This window comes from Maylandia zebra, linkage group LG7, assembly GCF_041146795.1.
Source record: "Maylandia zebra isolate NMK-2024a linkage group LG7, Mzebra_GT3a, whole genome shotgun sequence".
Lineage (NCBI taxonomy): Eukaryota > Metazoa > Chordata > Actinopteri > Cichliformes > Cichlidae > Maylandia > Maylandia zebra.
This window is the reverse complement of record NC_135173.1, coordinates 9,384,391-9,401,298: the sequence shown is the minus strand read 5'-3', so window position 1 is coordinate 9,401,298 and position 16,908 is coordinate 9,384,391. Positions and strand designations below refer to the sequence as shown.

Here is a 16,908-nt window from a genome sequence, read left to right as displayed (position 1 = left end):
GAGGACTTTAGGGATTAGCTAAATGACCCTGCAATTAGCTTTTAAAATCACACAATGCCTCCCCAAAAATGGTTTCCTCTCAGCTAATGCCCTATCATTGTGCTTGAGTGGCAATGGCTTAGCTAAGTCTGCAAGATAGGAGACAGCCTTGGCACTGCTGCTGCTGCCACCCATTTGTGGGATGTTCCTTGCCATCATCTAGCTGTCTATTAAATATATAAATATGGAGAGAGACTGGAATGTGACAGTTGTTCTGATAATCCTTTCACTATCTCTAAACTAATTCCTTTGATCAGCTTGTGAATGCTGGAAATAATTTTGGGCTTCAGTTCTTGCTTTAAATTACCACAGCTTGATAGAAAATCACTTTCTCGCTCTAGTTCAAGATTAATTAGCCCTAATCACGGGGGCTTTCCAGTGGAGATTTTATATGAAGGCCCAATGCATCTTTGTCACAAGCAATCTTTGTTAATTATATCCAAACTGCTGATTAAATTTTTTCCCTTGTCTCCTGTATAACCATCAAGCAGGCATCAGTCTATTAGTTACATGCTGTTACTAACAGCGTACACTAGATGGGCTAGTTGTTGCTTTTATTTTCCTATGCTGAGCTGTTAATATTAGGATATATTATTTATGTAGCCGTTTCTTTAATGAAACAGACACATTTCTGACAGATTAACTACAATCACAGACTTACTGATCACTGTGCCAAAGATAGCCTAGTATATTTGTAATGGAAGCTGTTTTCTGTAGTATATTCTGTATGTTTTTAAGGCAATAAAAGCCATTAGTAATTTAATTAAATATTGTAGTTTTGTTTATGGATTATGAATGTGAAAAGGTTCAAGATTTGGAAATTAGAAATATCTATAAACTATATGCGCAGCACATCAGTTTCATGCTCCGTGTTGAAACTATGTTAAACTGCATCGTTCTTTTTAAAGAAATACATTTAAATATAAATTGTCCCCTTTTTATGGATTCTTAGTGATTTTGGGAGCATACACAGCTTAAAAATTAAAGGGAACACTCAATCACAGTATAATTTGCTCATATGCTATATTTATACATATATTCATATTTTATTTCCCCCCCCTTTATTTTTTTATTCTAATTGTTATTATTATTATTATTTATTGCAACTGGAAACTGAATTTCCTGGAGGAATCCATCCATCTATCTATCTGTTCTGAGTCTTGGACTTTCTAGTTCAGTTTATTGTAATATTCTTTGTGATCCCTGGTTTGTTTAATGTTTATACTTACATTGTGTATTCTTTGATATATTTAGCTTTGTTCCTGGTTCACAGTTGTTTTAGAATTTGGTTTTTCCATCAGCCACATCCTGTCTGCATTTGGATAGTGACACAAAGTCAGTTAAACTTCAGTCTATCCAGTTGAGAAGAAACCACCGACAGGTACATTGCTGAAGCAAAAACAAGACAACCCTCAAAAAGGAAGTGGCTCAGCAGATGACGAGGTACTCATTTCTCTCTGCTTCAGGGGTATGGAGAGAAATGGGCCTCGAAAGGGTTGCAAATGTATAGGATATGATCCACAAGGGTAAACAAAGATTTACAAATGTGTACAATGATTTGCGTGTGCGTTAATCCACACGCTATACAAAGCAGTTTCTCCACGTAAAACTATTTTACAAATGCGTACATTCAAACCTGAATAAATACTGATCATTTACGCATAATTTATTACGTTCAGTTCACGAATCCGATCATTTTGACTTTCGAAAACCTTTCTGTGCGTACAAACGTCTAAAACTAAACGTAGCATCTCCCCCTCGCTTTAAAACCTTAAATACGTGTGCACGAATCGCCTGACACACACAGATCACGTGGGGTAAATTTATCGCTGCAAGCTTCACAAAGACGCACAAATGTAAGATGCATTCACGTCCCAGTGTAAAGCTTGGACATCTGGGTTTCCACTACATACGTTCGTTTCCCTTTCTACGGAACGGAACGGAACAGCTCGTAACCCTTTTACTAGAAAACACAGATTTACCAATTACAGAAACTACACAGTAGCCTGCCACATCCTGAAATGTTCAGGATTATTCATTAAGCTAACATGTTAGACTGCTTTCATTAGAGGATGGTAAGATTAACATCAAAGTGATATTCCACTTGACCTGAAACATATCTTCAAAATATACAGATTAGTAAGCATACTCACTCCAGAGGATGATCTGCAGTAATGTACAGTAATGGTGTCCCCCCCCCCCCCATCTGCAGCAGAGTGCTCACTTTTCCCAGCAGAAGTCCATAAGATTATTTAAACCATATAGTAACCTTTTATAGGCTACTGTGTAGTGTCTGTTTGTGTTTGGATGTGCACATTTGTAAAATAGTTTTATGTGGTCAAATTACTTTGTATTTGTGTCTGGATTGAAGCAGGTCCTCGTGAGCCCTCAGAAGTTATACACAAATCATTGTAGAGATTTGTAAATCTTAGTTTACACTTGTGTATAATATTGAATGCATTTGCAACCCTTTTGAGGCAAATTTCTCTCCATACAGCGGCATGCCTGGGGGGGGGGGGGGGGGGGGGGACATGGGGTGCCACCAGCCCCCCTGAAATTTGATATGCAATTTCAAAACAAGGTTTTCTAAATATAGAGATAAGATAAGACTATTTATCCCACAACGGGGAAGTTTTTGCATCACCTCAGCTCAAGTACAGATATATGAAGGAAATACAAAAATACAATTAAGTACATTTCAATATACAATCTGGGTGCCATTAAGCCACTTTAGCAGGATTCTAACTTTGACTTATGTAAAAAGTCTAAATACTTAAACAAAAAAAAAAAAAAAAAACCTATCACAGGATGTTGTTTAATTTTTTTCCCCACTTTTCACCTAATAAATCTGCAATAGGACACCGGGCTGCATATGAGCTTATTTAACTGCATGTGCTTCCCCCTCCTTCATTCTGGAAAACTCAAATAATATCGGGTTAACGATTTAAAACTCTTACACATGTAATTTACAATGTAAATGAGAAAAAAAAAAAAAAAAAAAGAAAGAAAGAGAAAACCCCCCCCAAAAAAACCAGCCAGAGTGCGTTTTGTTTATTTCCCCCCCTTGGGTTTAAAACCTTAAACAATGATCAAAACAGTTTGAGATAAACCATCTGTTATGGGTTTTTAAGGTCTACATTTCTCAAAAGCATTTAAAAATGCTTCTTACCTTTCATAAAATAACACACGCACACACACACACACACAAAAAAACAGGAGGCAAACATGTTTTTTTTGCATAAGTTGCCATGGTTTCAACATAGCAACCCTTTTATTAGCAAAATCATGGAGATTAGTCCACTAAAGTCCCCATCTCATGGAAACAGAGCTGAGGAGGAGGGGGGGGGGGGGGGGCATGTAACTTTAAACCTTCACAGATCATAATGAGTAACAGTGCACTTGTAACCAAATCAACTGTGTCTATGCACTGAACACATATCTACATATGGTCCTACTGTCTGCTACAAGGCCACCATTGGCATCCTCTTTTCAAAGCTTCCCTTTCCTTCATGGTTCAATCGGGAATGTTTGTAGCAGCGCATCGACAAGGTGCACTTTTTGATTCGTGAGGAGCTCCTTTTTGGTCTCTTAGAAAAATAAAACTTTGAAAGAGGATGACAAGTAGAGGAATAAAGTCCCTTTGTTTTATATTGTGCGCGCACACACACACACACACACACACACACACACACACACACACACACACACACACACACACACACACACGCCCTCGCTCGTATCACCCATGCAAACCACACATCAGTTTCCACACAGCTCTCACAGTATGTCAGCATCAGAGTGAATTGGTCTTGCTTGTTTTATACAAGGAGGCAAAAATATGTATATATAACAGTGAAGTGGCCAGAATTATTAAAAAAAACAAACATAGTATGAATTGAAGGGACTCGAGAAGAGTTAAATGGTGGCATCTAAATAAACAAGTGAACAATGAAGAAGAAACACTGCAACTAAGGCATGCAAGGCACGAGCAACTACAAAAAAGAAAATGTGATGCACAGACAAAAAAAGAAAAAGCAAAGGCCCCCCTTTTTACATAAAAATAAGGTAAAAGAAGCACATTTTAAAAATAGAGGAAAAAAATCCCTGGCCATAGACAGTTGTACAAATATTTTACACAAAATGTTTTCTCTACATACCATTTTTAAACTTTTAGAGATGAACATAAGTTAATAAGGGGTTAAAAGTGACATCAGTCCAAGCTTCTTCCACTCCTCTTGAATAAAGTCACTCATTAAACCGGACACCAAGCTGCCTGAACAGGGGGGGAAAAAAACAAACAAACAAACCAAAACCTGGTTAGAGGAGAAAATGTGGCAGAAAATATGGCGGCCTGTTCACAGACAAAACATGACACGTCACCTTTTAGAAAAGACCACAGTCCTTCAGGTTGTTCTTGATGATAACGTCAGTGACGGCATCGAACACAAACTGCACGTTCTTGGTGTCGGTGGCGCAGGTGAAATGGGTGTAGATCTCCTTGGTGTCCTTTCTCTTGTTTAGGTCCTCAAACTGGCACTGGACGTATGCTGCGGCCTCCTCGTAGGTGTTGGCGCCTATGAAGTGGGTGGGGATAAAGAGGAAATGGAAATAGAAGGAGAAATGAGATCTAAAGCCTGTTCCGTCTTTCCACTGCCATCATATATATAAAAAAAAAAAAAAAAAAAAAAAAAATGCATAGATGCACTTATTTTTCAGTTTCTCATCAACTGAATATGACTGTGCGCACTTTTAGAGTTCTACTTAAGACTATAAAACTTAACGCCCTGTGAAAGTTGTTCCTTTGCTGACCTCCAGTCGTTTCACTCTGCAGTGACGTACAGGTTGAGTGTCAGTGTTGTGTGGTTCAATGTTCAACAGGCACCTGTCCTGAGCTCAGTCTCAAATAAACAGCATGCACTACCCGGCCGTGAAGGCCGTTAAATAGCAGTTCCAGCCTGGTGTCAAGCTGCAATTTAATTATGCTTTCCAAAAATGCCGCTCCAGTGTCAATTCGGATTTATTGTTGCCCTTGTTTTTCTCCAACCTGGCTGCAGAATATTTACTTCTCGGCTGACTTTGTTTATAATTTGACATTTATTCAAGCAAGGGTTTCACCTGACAGGTTACGGAGAATAACAGAAGGGCAAAAGCATGTTTTACCATAACGCTAATTCCAAAAGGAAGTGCAGATCTCACAAGCCCACATTTAATTTTGTTCAAAACATAGAAACAGATGAGATAAAACTAGGATCACTCCAAGTTTGATTGCAGCAACATGTCTTGAATAAGTTAGGACAGGGTAACAAAAGGCAGGGGAAAACAAACAAACAAAACCACAAAAAAAAACAACAAACAAACCCAAAAACCAAACATCTGAATTACAATTTTGCTAACAAGTCAATCACTTTGGTGATTGGGTATTTAAAAAAAAAAAAAAAAGGCAGTCTTAGAGAGAGGTCTTCTAAAAGTCCTGACAACTTTACAAGCAAGAGTGGCCCACAGATAAGCTGTACAATGCCTCCATCTGACAGCAGAGCTCCCTGCAGGCAGACAGGTCATCCTTAGACTGGAGAGGACAGCATATGTGCTACCTCTGTTGGACCGCAAGTCCTGCTTAAGCAGTTAATCCGGGAGATCCCGGGAGTTCCCTGGAGTTCCCTGGCACTGTCTCACAAGTCACAATTACAGATAAGTGGGCTGGCAACAGTGTGGCTGACTTCACAAAGGCAGATAAAACTATACAGCAAGTAAAATACCAACAGGTAAGACACAATACTGAAAGTATGATGTGTTTAACTGAAAGTGAAAGTGGCAAAGTTGCTGCAGGCAAATCAGCGATTACGTGTGTGAGAGGAAAGACGCTGGATACTAGTTTAGTATTAACAGCACTGTATGTGTGAGGGCTTTAGCTGTTTTGGTCAGTAAAATGGGAAATCTGTTATATTTTAATAAAAGTCTTGCATATTTGAAGAAAAGGAGGAAGGCAAACTGTGAGTTAACACACAGCTCTATCAATAAAACACAGGAGAACCTGATGGATTATAATCGAGTGCTCAATCAGATTAATGTTTAACTGGGTGTTTGTCTTAGTTTTTATTCTTTCAGCTGCAGCCTCTGTGGTGTTTAACATTCTGAGTGTAACATGCGAATATTAAAAACAGAATCCAAACGTGGGCTTAAAGCTACAATAGGTGAAAAATTTGATTTAAAATACAAAAGGCAGCCTACAAATATTTATGCTTATGTGACCATATAATATTATTAACATTAAATAAATTATTTGCAGAATTTATAAAGACTTTAGTCCCTCATAGTCTCAGTACAAAGGCATCTAAGGAATCTTCCAGAAATGACAACAATTATTCGGAGGACTGACTGGTCAGTAGGTGGTGATTTCATACATGTCCATCTCTAATATGGTTCACAGCATCAGTTACCATGGCAATGCACCCAGTACAGTGGTCTGATGAAGAGCAGGTGTGCTTGAAATGTCATACACTACATGCAATAAGGAAACTGATTTAAATACAGGAAACTCAGCGTTAACACTCAATTTAACTGGATAAGCCAAAGTCCCGCTTCACAGTACAGGCATCTGGTCTCCTCAGTACCCAGACATTTACACACTGTTAGAAGAAGAGGTGATGCCACACAGTAGTAAACATGCCTTGTCCCAGCTTTTTTGAGATGTGCCTTCAAATTTAAAATAAGCCAGTATATTTCCTCAAATAATAACTGTTCGCAGTTTTAGAAGTTCACGAGATTTGAAAATCGCTGCATTCTGCTTTCATTCGTATTTTACACAGCCCCCTTTAAAAAAAAGGAAGTTGTACTTTAAGCTTATGGTTGTTACTTAAAATTTCTTACTTAAAAGTCAATACTGAGGTCAAAATGAACAACATCTGGCTTTATGAATTGAAAAACTTTCGCTTAGTATCACAGCTGAGTGTGATTTTTTTTTTTTTTTTTAAAGTTAACGTGAGTTATCAGTGTGTAAAATAAGGAAGTAAACGGCCACCACAAAGTAATGAGAAGTGTGACACCAATATTACTGAACTGGTTCTAAAATTCAATCTTTACCAGCAGAAATAAAACACGACAAACCCCACATCTATTTTAGGCACAGAAATGGTCCCTTGAGTGAGTGTACCACATTTGGAAACCATAAAATGTCCTTTCACAATAAATACAACGTGACCCGGCGAGCCTCCTAGGGAAGAAAAGGTTAAAACTTATCTTCTACTGAATCTCTGGATCCTTACGTCACATCGATATAAATAGATGATGACAGCATGATGTTACAGATATGGTGTTCGAGTGTAGATTCAAACCAAAATCATGGCTATTTAATCTGTATCTGTGAACCTGACAAAAATGCATTGTTTAAACATGAAGCAGCCCACACAGCTCCAGAGCAGAGCAGTGGGATAAAACATCTGTCTCATCTACAGGGCCTGCCACACCTTTGTGTAGCTACAAAACAAGTTAGGCTCTAAAAGCAATAATCACAGGATTCTGACAGTATAAAGGAATCCAAATATGACTTAGTCATGCTACACAAAAACAACAGTTTAAATAAGGTTAAATTTTTCTACACATCATTACAAATCCACGATTAAAAGCCCAAATCCTGCATACATAGTTGGGCTTAATGATTTATATACCCCGCCAACACACAAAGGACATTATTTGCATGTATAAAGCACCAGCTCTGCATGTCAGTGTTTGTTTATATGACTGACCTGCGTACTCAGGGAAGCAGATTGTAAGGGGGCTCTTTTTGATCTTCTCCTCAAACAAGTCCTTTTTGTTGAGGAAGAGGATGATGGAGGTCTCTGTAAACCACTTGTTGTTGCAGATGGAGTCAAACAGCTTCATGCTCTCGTGCATTCGATTCTGAGCGGGAGGAGAAGTGCACAGTGATTACCGATCAGAGACGTACTAGTGGGCAGAGTGTGCCGGGGTCAGACAACTCTTACCATTTCCTCGTCCTCAGCCAGCACTAAGTCGTAGTCACTCAAAGCCACGCAGAAGATGATGGCAGTGACGCCCTCAAAACAATGAATCCACTTCTTCCTCTCTGATCTCTGTCCACCAACATCAAACATTCTGAGATCACAGAAAGATATTGTTAAATAAATGCAACTCTCACACACTCACATGATCTGGGTGATGACATTTTCACACAAACACACGCAAATCTTTCAGAATGTGTAAAATACTGTGGACAGCTGTCAGAGCTTTTAAAAGCCGCTTTTTCAGTTAGTTTTCAAGAGTATGAAGCTACTGTGTTCTTGCATTCAGTGTGATATTAGGTGACGAGACTACATGCTGTCCGACCACTCGTAGCTTTTCATTTTTTCATGAACAAGGCATCAACTACTAGTGGTTGCCTCACATAGGAACAGCAGGACATCTTCTATCAAAGTGCAAACTCCTGAATTTGCTGATTCTGATCCTTGCAATATGTGCTCTCTCTCTTACTTTTAAATATAGATTTATGCATAAATGTTAGCTGGTGGCTGGGTCTCCATGTGTTTATTTTAAAACATGACAAGCAACACATTTCAGCTTTTTCTGAAACTATAACAATGCAAATGAGAGACCTTTGACACCAAATGATTTTATGAGCTATGAAAATGAGGAAAGAATTGATGGCTATAAGAAAGCCATAAACCATTACCTACTACATGTCACATTTTGGTTCTTGGAGGCACTCCTGTCACAGTGTTTGGTCTAAATTGTTTAGAAAACTTCAGATGCACTAATACTATCTTTTTTTAAAGCCATGAGCCATTTTGGCTTCTAAAGGTTAACAGTCATAAATGAAAAATAAAGGCAGGCATATGTGAGTCAGTGTAGACTTTACATGGAGCACCACGAGACACTGCTGTGTTTAAACAAAACTAAAACAATGATGGTGGCTATACTCACTTGAAGTGCAAATCCTTGAAAGTGAAGTGTGTTTCCACAATACCGGTAGTTTTGACTCTGGTCCTCAGCACATCCTGCTGGGTTGGAACGTAAGCACTGTTGGATATCCTGTCCAGGTCATTTAGGTAACTTTGGAAAGAGAAAAATCAACAAGAGAAAGAAAGATTGGCAACAAGCTAAAGCACTGACGTAAGAGCGGGAGTTATTCTTCCAAGGACAGTCCCCTGCTGTTTGAAGTATGCGTGTCCGTGCATCCTACTCACTATGCTGCAGAGTCGTTGAGCTGGTACTCTCGGGAGCGGCTGAAGCAGGCTTGAACTCCTCCATCTTTCCACAGCCGCTGGATGACCCCAGCCAGTTCACTGGTCATGAAGCCCTCTTCTGCTGAGCCCGCCAGGACGAACAGCTGCCGCGCGTCATCCTAAAGACACAGAGACACTTAACTGAAAACAGCCTAAAGAAGGTTAACTCATTATCAAATAGAAACAAAGATTTACTAGATTTGTTTTGCTAATTTTTTTCTATATTTAGAAAGATCACAATTCATCTATTGTCGTTACTCCTTAGCCGAACGGGCCGTGCAAACTAAAGTGATAAATTAATAATTAATTAACTGTGTTTTTCCCAGTCTTTCACCTGTTATACTTTACATAAAATTAGATTTCAAAAGGGGCACAGTGTCTAAACGCCAGAGGCAAAAACCTTGATATTTGAGAGAGCATAAAATCAGAAAAGAAAGGCTTCAGGATTAAACTTGGTCACGATGAGAGAGCCAGGCCAGTCACGCAGACACAATGACTAGCTCTTTCGTTATGCCAAGAGGGGAAAAAAAGAAAAAGGAAAGGAGAAAAAAAAAAAAAAAAAAAGGAGAAACAGATTTGCAAAAAGAAACAGGAGTCTGTTTAAAAAAAATCTGCCAAACAGGATATTAATAAACTAGACTTGTGAAAACAGAAATAAAACAATGGCCACGACGTCTCCAGTGAGAGAGAAAAACAGAAATGTTGCCTGTTTATTATAAATCAGGCTATAATAATTTTGTACACTGGATTTATTACATGGACTTTGCACATCTTCTACTTAAATTTCCTAAACTCCCCTCTCCCACCCCACTGTCCTGGTCATAATCTTTAAATATTTCTTAATCTCCATAGATAGCTGGGATATATTCTTATTTTTAAATGTTTTAAATGTGATATTAAGCACAGACCTAGTTTTTTAATCCTTTTTTTTCTCTAGAAGGTTGCAATGCAAAGAACCCTGCCCATAAGGCAAATGACTAAGCCGCTGTTACCACAGACAATCTGTGAGGTTGTCTGGATGCTGTGTTTTCTGTCACTTACTGCTCTGGCTTGATCAGCAAAGTCAATCTTGAGGCGTCCCATGGCTCTGATGATGGCAATAATGGACTGGATGGTGTTGCTGTAGACCACAGCCTTGTACTGCTTACACTCCTCCTCTGAGTAGCCTGCTTCGTGGATGATCCTGAAACACAAAAGAGAGAACATTAGCAGGCGTGCCACAGTTAATTCTAATTTCATACAATAAGTACAAACAATGGGATTCAATCTGTTCTTTAAATGCTGGTAAACTGGTTGATAGTTAACATATCAAAATAGATTATAAAATGTATAAATAATGGTCCATTTCATGTTAGAGATTGCTATTAAAATCTGCAACAAGGCCAAACAAGCAATCAACTGCTTTAGAAATCCAGGAGATACAAGTAAATGCTGCTGCTCATCTGGAGTCACGTTTGCTCTAGCTCTGTTTTAGGTCTCTCCCAGCTCCCGAGGGAAATGTCTGGCTCATTAGTTGCCTAATACTCCACCATGTTCACCAGCTAAGTGAACCTGGTGGCTGCTTTTTTTGTTTTAATAGAAATGACACAATGAACCAACCTAATGGAGGAGCCTTCTCAGTTAAACAATGGGCTGAAAGTTGGTACCAACGCTCTGTCAAACAGACTTAAAAATATATAGAGAGTTATACTTTTACTGATCACTTGTATAATTTGAATGATTAACCGTACTTATTAAAATCAAATTCTAATTCAAGCTCTTATGCCTCTATTTTCTTTAGTGTTTATTCTTAGACTATTTTTAGAGTAGTACCGCATCATTTCCAGTTGAAAATAATCCTTATTTATTTTTCGATGAGATATGATGCAGGTTCTCAGATCATCTTAAGCATTGTAGCTCCTCCCCCTATGAGGACATTTATCTCTGACTGGCTGCTCCTCACAAACTGAAGGTCTAAACGACAGGTATGTGGGGCTTATGTATTCACAGCCAGAGTGGTGTGCTTGAGATGAAAATATTAGGAATATCCAGTCTGACATCATACAGAGCCAAGAGCAGAATAAATATCTTAAACTGCGTGTCTGGAGCAGTTTGAAGCCTGAGCTTCTGGCAGCATATATGACAGATATTAAGTAAAATAAAAACAGAACAACTTTCAATTGTTTTTTGAGTAAGCCTCTACTCAATTACTTTTTACTGAATGTTTTTGGGGGAATTAAAAATAATTAACTATGGGACAATCTGGTTAATGACTTGCTGCTTTTTATGTATTTTTTTTAAGGTTTTATGTTTAAGTTTATGGTCAAAAAAAGGGCTTCTTAGATTTGCTACACCTGCATTCCCTTACAGTGTAGAAAAACAAAGGTGTATCATTTAAACTGCACTTATTTTAAAAAAAGAAGTCTCAGATATTTAAATCTAGAGTTAAAACATCTTTGCCCTGAAAGAATGGGGAATAATTTAGAGAGTAGATTATTTCTTCTTCTTCAGATTTGACTGTGTGTGTCTCTCATGTTGTAGAACAGGGGTGGGCAATCTCAGTCCACGAGGGCCGGTGTCCCTGCAGGTTTTAGATCTCATCTTGGGTCAACACTACCGAATCACATGATTAGTTCGTTACCAGGTCTCTGGAGAACTTCAGGACATGTTGAGAAGCAAATTCAGCCATTTAAATCAGCTGTGTTGGTTTGAGGACATCTAAAACCTGCAGGGACACCGGCCCTCGTGGACTGAGATTGCCCACCCCTGTTGTAGAATGAGGATGACATGCCCATTAAAATAGAACATTTTTTGTTGCCTGTCCGGGAAGGAAATGGTTGTGCTCCACATATTGCCTATTCACCACATGGTGTATTTTATACTGTATGTTTAACATTAAAAAGAACAAATATTTCCATCACAAACAAAAACTGAGTGTCATGTGATAATTTCTAATTATCACAGTTGCGTTAGATAATCCATACTCTTAATGCATCATAAGGGAATTCACTGAGATTGGCACTGGTATACTGTGATCACCCTTTTTAATAAAAAAATACATCAAGTATCTTAGTGCTTGATGTATTCTAAACTGTATTACTGATTCATTCATGCTTACTTCATCTGTTTAACAATGGTACTCTTCCCAGACTCCCCAGCACCTGAAACACAGAACAGAAGTTAGAGAAAAATTACAGCAATTGTGTTAATTATTTCAAAACAGAAGCGGGTACAGTTCAAACCTACAAAATTACATTAAATGCCAACCAGTGTGAAATAAACACGCATAGTTTACCTTTAAACACCAAACTGCATGATTCATTTCGAGTATCTGTGCAGCCCTACATTTAAAACACTAAGATAAGTTAATGGTGCCAGACTAGCTTCTGTTAAATGCACTTTTTTCAAGTTTTAAGTGAGTTCTGCCTGTGGTGTATGAACACCCACAGCGGTGTCTGAGGTCAGATTTAGCTGAGTCACAAAGCGCAATTGGATTAATTAATTGGATCGTCTCGTCAATGAGATTATAGACAGCTTAAACTTCCTTGTGTAAGAAATTCATCCCATACCAGCTTGGCAGGACTCTGAACTGCATCTCCAATGATTTATGTATGACTACAACACTACAGTATATAAGGCAGCGTGATACCACTACTGCCTTTTAGGTGACACATATCAAAATATAAGAAAAATACAATGCTGTTTCATTTCACATAAAGCTCAACAACTCCATCTGAGATTAAGGCATGTTTTAAGATGAGCACACAACATTTTAATTAGCTTGCCCCTCCCGGGACTTTTAGTTCCCCAGTGGCTGGAGCGATTTGCCACTTCATCATCCCATATGAAAACAGCAACACACAATAGAGCTACCAGTACTGAAAACATCACTTAAATTTAATTTGCAAACACGCTTGCGCCTGACTGAGCTGCTGAAATTGAAGGGATAATAGAAACCAATTATGACAAAAACTGGTGGAGTAAAATGGTTAATGTTTTGCCACAGAGACGAGATGACAGGGAAAACAAAATACACACTTATAAAATGCAGATATCTCTGCAGTTTTTGCACCTATGCTGCTTTTTCTGTCATTTGTTTGCAAAAATAATGCTACACAAAAATAAAAACCTGTCTCATATTTGCATTTAAGCTGCTTGCAAAAACTCTACAATTAAGACAGCCCTCCCACTCAAAGCAGTGATTGCAAGAGCCTGTCATTTGCTGATTACTGTATTATTGCATACATCCCCAGCGGGGAAGCATTACAGAGCAGCAAACTGCAGTGAGAACATATCAGTCTCCCTCAGAGACGTGAACATTACACCAGATATTCAACGTCACAAATGTGGATGTAAAACATCTTTGTGTTTAAACAGATTAGCCAGACCATTAGATGATGAATCCACAAACCAAACTTGCATCTCATGCAGGTGGTTGTGGGAATCGTGACAGGTAAAAGCACCATGAAAATTCAAATAAGGTTTCATCTCAAATGACGCACAGGCTTGACAACAGGACGTATGGGGTTGTGAAGCCATGCTGGAGAATAGCTGGTGCCACAGCCCTGCTTGAGCAGAGATTAGCTGCGAGATGCAGAATAAGACTGCATTTTCAAAAACAGCTTGCAGACTGCATGGCTGTGGCAGGCATCCCATTAGCACGCACTAACCGTTTCTGTCGTGCGTGCATTACTGTCAGCCCGGCTGCATAGGTTGCTATGCAACCTCTACCCCATCTATCCATGCTGAGATAGGCGAGAGTGGTCATGTAATGGGAAGAATGGAGAGGTGTGGCAGCTTTCCTTAAAACTGTGAAATAATCCTGGAGAAATGTGACATGCGGTTATGTTAACTGGAAGCTTATCTATGGTTTACATCCCATAATTTGAAAGCTGGGCCATAACATTTTTTAAGCAGCATTAGTAGTTTAAGTATGCAATTTTCTGAACATATTTGCATGGTAGGCCAACATATTCAAATGGCAGCACTAATGCTCCCCCACCCCCGACACAGCATTTGGGTAATGCAGTTTTGGATGACATAAGAGCAAGTCATACAGAGATACAAACAGGTATAGATACAGAGGGTTTAAATTGTGTGTACAACGCTTCAGAAGAGCAAACATGTCTCGCAGGAGGGGGGGGGCGTATTATTCGAGACCTGTTGAATAGTGGAGCTCGCACATACTTTAATGCTGTTCCAACAGATAACAACTTTAACACTGCTCACAAGTGTTAGTTTCAAATATTTGCTGGATAGTACAGATAACCGATCTAAGGGCACGTCTACTTTCTTTTTTATTTACGTCACGAAGAAACAGGAAGGGAGCTAGCTAGCTATTGTACTTTAAGCCATATTAAAAGATGTGCTATTAGTCGGAGTCACGAAAGACAGCAACACAGACACTTGATTACAGAAAGTTATTGATGCTTTCTGACGGCTAACAAATCCAAGCTAGCACCGAGGCGTTACACTAGCTAAGCAGCTAATTGCTTAGTTAAATTAGCTTACCGACTTACCGCTGGGTATTAGCGGTTTGCTTCTGTGGAAGCAACTAATCAGTGTGCTCTTATCTAGTGTTAGTTAACAGCACAGTTACAATTAGAGGTAATTCAACAAGGGATAAAAGATAGGAACTCCACTAGCTCAAACTTTTTTTAGCTAACACCACCGTAACATTCAAATAAAGCCCCGACATTTCCCCACCTTTGCCTCTGTTGCTTCATAGGCTGGGTAAAACTTGAATTTTAGCAGCTACAAAAACTTATTTAAACCTTTATCGGGTTGTTTTTACGCCTGGGCAACCAGAGTCCCACAGAAACACACAGACCCAGTCCCCGTCCCTCCCTCGGTCCGTCCATCTTTCTCTCACCAAGCAGGAGCAGCTTGACCTCCCGGGCAGCCTTTTCGCCGTCGTCTCGCAGATTCCTGTCGATCATCTTGCTCCGCTCCTGCGCCGCCTTGTCGTCCGTGCTCAGCGTACACCCCATCTTTGTCTGTTCCTCAACGGACCTCCGAATAAATACAATAAACGCACACGAAAACACAACTTTTGACTACGACTGCAACGACATGCAAAGGCTACCGAGTTAGCATCCAGTGGGGAGGAGGAGGAGAAGAAGGAGGAGGGGGCAGTCTGTCTAACAGTTAAGAGTCAAACACGCCCTAACCTCGCACTCAAGCTCCGGATTTATCAGCCGAGGCTTCTCAGATACAGTTAAAAAGCAAAGTGTCGCGTTTCTGATATCTTCGTCTAGGGTTTAAATTAGTCGACTGGTCAAGCAGGTGGAGTCAGTCACATTAAAGCAAAACAGACGGCACCATCTGCGGAGCAGTCCGAAAAACGTTCGCTTCCTGTGTTCCGCTCACATACCTGCAAACTACGCATGCGCGAAACGCAACAAGCTTCTTCTTTTAAAAAGCAGAAAGCTTATTTTTGGGAAGTGACCACTGTGGGAAAAGAAAGAAAACCACGAGACACAGAGTCAAAACTCGAAAGCATTCACGCTTTATTGCTTAACAGTTTAACAATTTTGAAACGTTCCCTAAGTGAGTTTAAATTCAGATTACACAAAATTAATTCAACACGTACTAAGGCAAAATGTGAATTTACAGATTTTATTGCTAATTTGCTTAATTATTATTATCGTGGCTCAAGAGTTGGGAGTTCGCCTTGTAATCGGAAGGTTGCCGGTTCGAGCCCCGGCTTGGACAGTCTCGGTCGTTGTGTCCTTGGGCAAGACACTTCACCCGTTGCCTACTGGTGGTGGTCAGAGGGCCCGGTGGCGCCAGTGTCCGGCAGCCTCGCCTCTGTCAGTGCGCCCCAGGGTGGCTGTGGCTACATTGTAGCTTGCCATCACCAGTGTGTGAATGTGTGTGTGAATGGGTGGATGACAGGTTGTGTAAAGCGCTTTGGGGTCCTTAGGGACTAGAAAAGCGCTATACAAATACAGGCCATTTACCATTTATTTAGATAAAGAAAACAAAAAACGTTTATTTAGAATTAGAAAAGTAGAAATATAAATTACAGTGGTACATTTGTGGTTATCTGTCTACACTTATCATGGTTATGCATGTCATGGCAATTTCGGGATTTCTTTGAATTTTTCTTTTTCCATGTTGTACAGCAGACATTTTTAATGACTTAAATTTTTTTCTAATCCATACAGGTTCAAAATTATACATAGAGGCTCAAATAAATGCTTATACACTCACTTAAATCTTTCAATAAGTGGTGCTAAAGGTTAAAATGTGTCTTATTTGTGCTTATGACTGAATACAGCTGTTATTTCCTCTTGCAGCATAAAAAGGATTTGCTTGACAACACTAATTGGACACAATAGCAGATTTAAACAAGTCACAAAAGTCTCTAGGAGCCATTTCCAGACAACTGCAGATCCTAACATCATCAGTTCAAACAACTGTACATAAGTACAAGATGTTCAGATGTGTTACCACTTTGCCAAAGTCTGGAAAAAGACAAACTGTCACCCTCACATGAGAGGAAATGGGTTAGGATGTTCAAGTACAACTTAGGAACCACCATGTCTCAAGCCTGCCATGAACTGGAGACTGCTGAAAAACCAGGGTCACTGGTCACAGCGAAGCAAGTTTTACATCACTGTGAACTGAGAGAAACCCCTGCTCCAAAATC

At 39.4% G+C, this 16,908-nt stretch overlaps 1 protein-coding gene across 2 annotated transcripts; it reads right to left on the bottom strand.

Moving 5' to 3' along the window:
* Positions 1-3,283: 3,283 nt before the first annotated feature.
* On the bottom strand, positions 3,284-15,624 carry LOC101468881 (guanine nucleotide-binding protein G(i) subunit alpha-1). 2 transcript variants are annotated; one of them, XM_076885690.1, is made up of 9 exons: positions 15,127-15,624; positions 12,373-12,415; positions 10,317-10,458; positions 9,237-9,394; positions 8,974-9,102; positions 8,019-8,148; positions 7,782-7,935; positions 4,420-4,613; positions 3,284-4,308 (listed from the first exon to the last, which is right to left on the bottom strand). In XM_076885690.1, exons 1-8 carry the CDS (start codon positions 15,242-15,244, stop codon positions 4,423-4,425), a joined length of 1,065 nt encoding a protein of 354 aa, XP_076741805.1. In that variant the 5' UTR covers positions 15,245-15,624; the 3' UTR covers positions 3,284-4,308; positions 4,420-4,422. The 2 variants fall into 2 exon arrangements, with proteins under 2 accessions (XP_076741805.1, XP_004553440.1); XM_004553383.5 differs by having other exon boundaries at positions 3,285-4,312.
* Positions 15,625-16,908: the final 1,284 nt, after the last annotated feature.